Below are 8,882 nucleotides of genomic sequence, written 5' to 3' on the forward strand. Positions count from 1 at the left end.
TAGAGACAGGAGGGCATTGCGATGCTCTTGTGATTGCATGATTGCACCAGGAGGAGTATTTGAATTCATCGACCTCTAAATCAGTGTTTCTTCTGCTAGGCTTGTCTTTGTCCATGTCCATGTGTGCGTGTCTTATTTTATCAGAGTCTGTGAGTTATTCCCGCACAGATGGTATTTTTATGTCACCTCGTCTCTACCCACAATGCAGCAGGGGAGCCGTCAGGGAAGCCATTCACCGGCGCTCATTCACTCTCAGCAGCTTTTGTTCTGTCACTCACAGTGCAGAGTGATTTAAAATCCTGCCTTTTAACTGCCTCGTACACACGCTGCTGTTTGAGGAGACCGTTTTATGTCAGAAACACTTGATTATCTCAAACTCTTGTAGCTTTAGAGACATCTGTTCTGATTACTTTTACTTACTTCTGGTGGTTTTCTGCATCCTGAAGCCCAGACCAGCATAAAACCTTCAGTCTGGCTCTTGACAGATACATAATGGTTTGCTTTGCAGCGTGTTCTGGTCAATAATGGCCCGTTTATGAAGGAAGCTTTTGAGCTGCTGTGGACAGACGTGCATGCTAAATAACACACACACACGGATGAGTGCACCTTCACTCACCTGCTGATAAAAATAGTTGAGAGTGGGTTTGTCTTGGTCGTGTTCTGGTCAAGAATGGCCCGTTTATGAAGGAAGAATCATCTGACAGATATAAAACGTGACTTTTTTTAGTGCTGGATTGATCTGAAACACTTAATGCATCAATGCACAATAGTCTTTGCTAATGAGAAACAAATAAATGTGTGTATAATGTGTGTGACTTTCAGAGTTTTCTGTTTATTCAAAAACATTGCTTTTTGTTATTGAACTTAACCCATTCATTTGCTACCATGTTTTGATGTCATAAACGTCAAAAACCATGTCAGATCCAGTGATTTTAGCAGCCTTGTAACTTTTTAATCTTTTTCTAATTTTTCTGATAGATTTACACTTTTAATGCACACCACTATTCAACAAATGTTGTCAGTGCGACTTATTCTCTTTTTTAAAGAAATTAATACTTTTACTCAGCAAGGCTGCATTAAAATGATCAAAAGTGACAGTAAATACATTAATGATGTTACTAAATATTTACATTTTAATTAAATTCTATTCTTTTGAGCTTTCTATTCATCAAGAGAATCCTGAGAAATAAAATGTATCACTGTTCCACAAAAATATTGTGTAGCACAATTCTTTTCAACATTGATGATAATCAGAAATGTTTCTTGAGCCGCAAATCAGTATATTATCATGATTTCTGAAGACACTGAAGACTGGAGTCATTTTTTTTTACTGTATATTCACACAGAAAACAGCAATGTTTCACTATTTTACTGTATTTTTGATCAAATAAATTCACCCTTAGTGAGCAGATGAGACTTCAAAAACATTTTAAAAAATCATCATTCCTGAATACTCAGCTTTTCTCCTTACTCTACTTTCTTCTCTCTCTTCAGAGCTCATGTGAATCATTGGGAAACCCCAGTCAGATTCCTTCCCAACAATCGAACTTCTTTCATTCTGACATTAGTTCAGAGAGTGATGTGTGCTCTTGGTTGGTCTGATGTGAGTGTTTGTGAATCTCAGAGGCTGTGATCAGATAAGGCTGTTTGTTTCGTTCGTCTGAGGATGAAGCGTCGCGCTCTCAGAGCTGATGTCATTCTTTAGGAGCTCATGTGTGCTGTGTTTGTGCTGTAAGGCAGATGAGCTCATGTTCAGATGAAGCTGGAAGAGGATCTAGTTCTTTCGCTGTAGGCAGACGACTCTCGCTGCTTGGAGTTTCTCTAGAGAGAAACATGACTGATCGTGCCCCAGCTACAACCAATCATCTGCTCACAAAATGACCTCATTATTAGGCCAGCAGAACGCCTCACACTACTGGAATACCCATCATTCCCAGCGCTGCACGTCACAAACAGTATATGGATGTATATGTATGTATGTATGTATGTATGTATGAATGTATGTATGTGTGTGTGTGTGTGTGTGTGTGTGTGTGTGTGTATATGTATGTATTTTTATTTAATAATATAATTAATTCAATAATAATTATTTATAAAATGTTAAATTATAATTTATATATATATATATATATATATATATAATTAATTTTTTTACATATTTTTTATACTGTTCAAGTGAAAACAGTTTTTAATTAAAATATATTTATATTTATTATATAAATAGATTTTTAGTTCAGTTAGTTTATACTGTATTTAATCATATTTTGTATCTGTGTGTATATATATATATATATATATATATATATATATATATATATATATATATATATATATATATATATATATATATATATATATATATATATATAATAATATTTAGTATATCATTTTAAGTTAATTAATTTAACAGTTCGATTTTCTGTTAAGATTTTTTGAGAGACTGTGTATTGTGAAAAGCACCATACAAATGTATTTGACTTAACTTGATTTAAATCTCTTTTAAAAATGCATTTTACAAAAACCCTAAATGCATTATAATATTGGAAATGTATTAAATTTGGCATTTGAATGTTTCAGCAAAATATATTTAGAATTTAAAAATATGTCGGACTGTATATGTTGTACTGTTTACAACATGTATTTAGCATATATTCTATATATGTGTTGGCTTGAAATAGTTTTTTCTGTTTATAGTAGCTTCCCAACCTCAATGGTTTGTGTGTTAGATATTTGGTCTAATTTGATTCAGCTTTCAGTCTTCTTCTGTTTTTAGATCAGTTTTAATTTTATGAGCCTGAAAGTAAAGAACGCAGCAGAGAAAGCACTTTTCCCAGCAGAGCTGCTTTTTCAAAGAAGTGTGTGAACTGCTCAGGAAGTGAGATTCGATCATTTCCTGAGCGAGGTCCAGGAAGTCAGGAAAAGCACTGAAGGGTCATTTCCTCTGGAGTTTCAGCTTTCAAATGAAGAAGCTGCTGAAAAGATCGGAGCACACGCTGGAAAGAACAGTGACTCTGAGCTGACAGTGATGGATGAGTGTCCTCCTGATGCAGCAGTGATCAGCTGTGTGTGTGTGTGTGTGTGTGTGTGGAATCACAATGACTCCAGTATTGATCGTTTGGAGGGGTTCAGTTATGTAGGGATCGTGTGTGTGTGTGTGGCTTTGAGAGTGACACACACACACACACACACACCTCTCTTTTTAATGTTTAATGTTCCACATTTTCTAGATTTTCTTTATTTTTCTCCTTCAGTTTTTGTCATCCTTCGTAAGCGTGACAGTAACTGATCAAGAGTCAAATTATTGAAAAAAAGGGCTTTCATCTCTTGTACTTTAAACGTAGCAATAGTTTAAATCTAATTAAGTAAAAAAAAAACTATAAAATATGTTAAATATAAAATGTGATATAACAAAATATAGGAATAAAAGTAACTAAATATGATAGAATTAAGTGTTGTTGTTATTTTTATGTTTTTGTTATACTGCTTCAAAAGAAATTAGAGTTAATGTTATGTTTTATTGTCTTGGGCTCAGAGCTGCAGAAATACAAAACAACCACCTTTCTATTCTATTCTATTCTATTCTATTCTATTCTATTCTATTCTATTCTATTAGAAATGTGCTCAGTTATCATTACTCAAATTCAAACATCTACTAAAAATCTTTGTGGTCCTAAAACAGAGCTTCAATTTCTTTCAGCACAGTGTAGTTCCTTAGTTTTTCTGTTGATTTGGTGGAGAAAGATGAGGTTTCTTCATGAGCTTGACTCTGTTATCAGTAAGTGTGTGTGTGTGTGTGTGTGTGTGTGATGTTAAGGCACATGGTGATTTCTCCAGTCGTGACTCTGTTCTTTATCATGTTTTGTCCTCAGGTATGAGCTGAGGATCCGTTACCTGCCCAAGGGCTTCCTCAAGCAGTTCACTGAAGACAAACCCACTCTCAACTATTTTTATCAGCAGGTGAGTGAAGGTGCACTCGTCTGTGTGTGTGTGTTATTTAGCATGCACGTCTGTCCACAGCAGCTCAAATGTGTGAATGTTTCTGTGTGCAGGTGAAGAATGGCTACATGCTGGAGACTGCGGATCAGGTGGACCAGGAGATCGCGCTGAAGCTGGGGTGTCTCGAGATCAGGTGCGCTCATGCTTCATCAGTCATCGTCCCGTTATCAGCAGCGAGACTGTGAGAGGATCCTGTTCATTTCTGCTTTTCTCTTTTCCAGGAGATTCTACAGAGAGATGAGAGGAAACGCTCTGGATAAAAAATCCAACTATGAACTGCTAGAGTAAGTGTTCTTTCCTGAACGATATGCACTTCATATTGACAGATAATGCTGAACATTTAATAATCGAATAGAGTTTAATTGTCAAAATGGCACAGTTAGATCTCAGGATGCCAGGATACTGTCTGACAGATCACTGCTAATAAAGCTGAACTTCTCCTGAACATCATGTCCTCAGCACACACACACACACACACACACACACACAGAGTCACACTTCATCTCAGCGGGGACTGACACACACGCACACACACACACACGCGTGTGCATTAGTTCCAGGTCATCCCATCAGTCGCCTGCAGACACACAGCAGCGCTCTGGCCCCTCAGGGGGCGGGACAGGGCAGAGAGAGCGCACCAATCACAGAGCCACTCTGATTTGAGTGACAGGGAATGACATCATCACCTGGTCACCTCTGATTTCACTAGCAGTCAAATACCATCACAGATTTTAATCATATATTAAATAAAGTTTTATTTTTAGATTTTCTGTTTTCTTTTTAATTGTAGTTCAAGTTTTTGTGATTTCTTGTGGGGTTTTTTTTCTTAAATAATTATAGATTAAATTTTTATTTAAGTTTATATCTATATATACTTTTTTTCTTCAACTGATTATAACCCTGCTCTAAACAACATATTAGGAAATTAAGATACAGAAACTGTTGGATGTATGTAACATAATTCCCATATATTTAATGTTTAATATTGATTTATAAAATATCTTAAAATAATCTTAAAATAATATGTAAGTAATATTATATAATTTTTATATTGTAAACATTGCTGCATCATATTATGCTTAATTTACCAATAGTTAATAATATAATGTTATGAAGGGAAAAGTACAAAGTATATATATTATACTGTATTCAGTTATTTTAATGTCTACAAAGTTTGATTTTATGAATATATTTCAGTTTGAGTAATTTTAGTCATTTGATTTTAAATAAAATAAAGCTTTAATTATATATTTTATTTCACTTAAACTATATTTTATTTTAATTTGTAACATTTATAAGTAACATAAATTAAATCATTTTAATTTTAGTCACTGACAAAACCCCTGCTCTGAACAATAGAATAGTGTAGAAACTAATGAATTTGTGTAAGATCATAACAGTTTGTTTTCTTTTATTGTAATCTGTGTGGGAAAAATATGATGGAAAGAGGGACTTTTCACAACCTGGCAACCAAGCCTCAAATTTGTTTGCTATAAATAATTTAAAAAATAAAATGTAAAAATGTATAAATGTAAAGACAAAATTCCAGGTTTTACTATACTAGCGTTTATTTTAGTTTATTCTGTTCCCATCAAAACATGCATAATTAATGCATAAAGGAGAGGTTGGAAATGCACTACCATGACAAAGCTGAATTATTTACGTGCATTTTGTTGATGTGTTTGAAGCATGTCTCTAAAAATGCAGTAGAGGATGACATGAGATAGTAATGTGAGGTTTTCATGAAGTTTGGAGAAGTTGATCCACTGGTCATCCAGCATGTGTTTGTAGATCAGATGAGATCAGTTCACCAGGTGGACTGCTTCTCTGTGGAAACGTCTCGATTCAGATCCAGTCTGTTGGCCGTCTGTGAGTGTGTGATGACATCATCACAGCTGCGCTCTGTTTTTCTCTGTTCGCAGAAAGGACGTTGGACTACGACGGTTCTTCCCCAAAAGTTTGTTGGAATCGGTTAAGGTGAGATGTTGCTTTCTGCTGCAGACACATCGGTTGTAAAATTTGTGCATTTGCCAGTATTTAGCCAGTATGTCTCTGTCTTGAATTGAAAAATTGGGATTAAAGTTGCATGAAGTCAAATAACGCAAAGATGCATATCAGTATTTAATGTTATACACTTGTAATTCCTCCATGCAGATTCGTGCAAATTCGTTTTTATTGTTTGTAAATATTTATTTTCTCTTTTTTGTAATTTAGTTATGTGCTTTTGTAATTTCTTAAAGTATTTAATATGTAGCATTTAATATATTTTTTTTTACATGGTTTCCTTTTTAATTAAATTTTTTTGTAGCTTTATGTTCTTTTGCTTTTATAATTTTTTTAAATGATGTATAAATATTTATTCATATATATTCATTATTTTTAGATTTTTCAATTGTCATTTTAATGTTCAATTGTTTGTCCGTTGACCCTGTGGTCATCCTCAAGAGTGTGCACGGGTCGGGACAGAGGTGTTAAACCCCCCAAACCTCCACCGCCTCACACTCTGTTCCCATCGGCCGGGAGCTTTATTGCTGTGTTGCTCGAGAGCAGTTCTTTTAGGCCTGTTATAGCATTTGATATCTGTGTGCTTCCTAGAAAAAGTCCTTCTGGAGAGTTTCCAGCATCAGTGTGTGAGCAGAGCTCTTTTGATCGAGTCAGAAACAGGGTTCAGTTAACAGCGCAGCCATCTGTCACTGACCACATAAATCAAACCCAGCCCTGAGTCATCATTTTAATAACTGTTTGTTTTCAACGCACAGGGAGCTTATTAAAGAGATAGTTCTCTCACAAACATGGAAATCCTTCAGTCATTCAAAACTTGCATGATTCTTTTTGCGGGTGCATTAAAGGAAACATTTTGATGAGCTGCTGTTTTCCATGCAGTAGAAGTGTAAGAAGTCTCTTGTTTTCACCAAGGCTGGATTTATTTATGCAAAAATACTGTAAAAACAGTGAAATATTTTTACAATTTTAAAGAAACTGGTTTCTAAGTGAATTTCTGTTCAAATGTAATTTATTTCTGTGATCAAATATGAATTTTCAGCATCATTACTGGAGTCCTCAGTGTCACATGATCTTCAGAAATCATTCTAATGTACTGATTTGTAAATGGCATTATGGCACAAAAATGATGGCAGATATATTCCATTAAAATCAATAAAGAAAAACTGAATAGATAATAGATGACAGAGATTAATATTCAAAATTATTATATATTTTTTTTAAATTGTTATTCATTAAAAAGACAGTAGGAGTTGGCTACGCCATAGTTTATTTATTTAATAATTTATTGTTGTTTTAATTGTTTACATTTTTTATCTTTATCATCTTTTAATTATATTTTTATTTTATTTTCATAATCTTTTCTTGATGTCTTTGCTCATATTTATTTTAAATAAATTGTTTTTTAACAATTACAATATAATTATATATTTAAAAAACTATACAGAAAAATACAAATGAATTTAACTAACAAAATAAATAAAAGCACATAAGAAAATTACAAACATTTAATTAAAATGAAAATAAAAATATATATATTTATAAAATTAAAACATATTTATAAATAATTTTAAAAATTAATAAAAATTACAAAAGCAACTAGCAAATCTACAAAAAAATTTTGAAATTAAAAAGGAGCTGTATATAAAAATGTAAATACATTTTTGTCTTATTAGCATATTTAGTATTAATAGTATTACTAGGTTTAAAGTGGTATTTTATACCAAAAGGAAAGAAGAGGCACATCAGAGTCTCTGTTCCCCTCTGGTTTGGTCCATCAGACCCTTCCCATGATTCCTCAGCAGATTTAAGCTCAGATACGGTCTGCACTTCCTGTCAGGAAGGATGGGCGGCCCGTCTGAAATGACCGCGCACATGTTTGATATGATCAGTGTGTATCTGTGTCTGGAATGCTGTTAGTTTTCCCAGAATGCCTTTCAGTGCTGGTCCCATCCATCAGCAGTGTGAGGTGTGTGTGTTTTGAGGAGAGAGAGAGAGAAAGCTGACAGAGATTGATCAATCTAGCGCGTCGTATTTGATTGACAGCTGTATTTGATGGTTGTGATGAACCTGTCAGCTCTAATTACCGACTAGATTCTGGATTATTAAGTTCTGTGATCATACTTCATCATAATGTTTTGTATTTGCATCACTATTATTTCTGCTTATACTCATTTTTGCACTTGCACAGACTGCTTGAAATCTGATGCATAACTGATTTATCAGAACATGTTATTATCTAGTTTATTCATAATTTATGAATCTCTAATAACTATTAGGCATGACAATACTATTAATGTATTATAAATGTTAACATCAATGATTTTCTGTAATTTTATCATTGAGTTTTAACTATAGTTTTCTATATTTGTGAATACGTCTAATATATATATATATATATATATATATATATATATATATATATATACATTCATTTTTAGTATTAAATAAAAGTGAGAAATATGTATTTGGCAACTGGCTGACAAAATATGTTTGAGTTTCTATATATACTATTTTGTTTAATTTAATGTATTTTATTTCAAATAATGAAAATATTTTAATGGTTTTAGATTTATTTAACTATAATAACCCTCATATGTAATTTTTTTAAATATATACTTTTATTAGTTTTTTTTATTTAAGTACATTATATTGTTAAACTTTATAAAAGTCAGAAATCCTTTTTTTGTTTTTGTACATTTTATTTTATCTCAGTTCATATTTATTTTATTTCAAGTAATGAACATTTTAAGCTTTTTTTTATTTTGATTAGCCATAATAACACAGATGTGAACTGTAAAAAGTGCAGTACACACACACACACACACACACAAATAATTAAATACTGGTTAATATAGTGAAGTAAAATAGTGATCTTTATAGCA

The 8,882-nt window shown here is 32.9% G+C and overlaps 1 protein-coding gene across 6 annotated transcripts in view; it reads left to right on the top strand.

Moving 5' to 3' along the window:
• Window positions 1-8,882, top strand: part of LOC127979075 (focal adhesion kinase 1) — a 71,039-nt gene that overhangs the window by 34,224 nt on the left and 27,933 nt on the right. For all 6 annotated transcript variants that reach the window (XM_052584192.1, XM_052584193.1, XM_052584187.1 and 3 more), the window contains 4 exons: window positions 3,870-3,957; window positions 4,050-4,129; window positions 4,218-4,280; window positions 5,919-5,973. In XM_052584192.1, coding sequence (XP_052440152.1) covers window positions 3,870-3,957; window positions 4,050-4,129; window positions 4,218-4,280; window positions 5,919-5,973 — 286 coding nt within the window. The remainder of the gene's footprint in view (window positions 1-3,869; window positions 3,958-4,049; window positions 4,130-4,217; window positions 4,281-5,918; window positions 5,974-8,882) is intronic.

Source organism: Carassius gibelio, chromosome B19, assembly GCF_023724105.1.
Source record: "Carassius gibelio isolate Cgi1373 ecotype wild population from Czech Republic chromosome B19, carGib1.2-hapl.c, whole genome shotgun sequence".
Classification (NCBI taxonomy): domain Eukaryota; kingdom Metazoa; phylum Chordata; class Actinopteri; order Cypriniformes; family Cyprinidae; genus Carassius; species Carassius gibelio.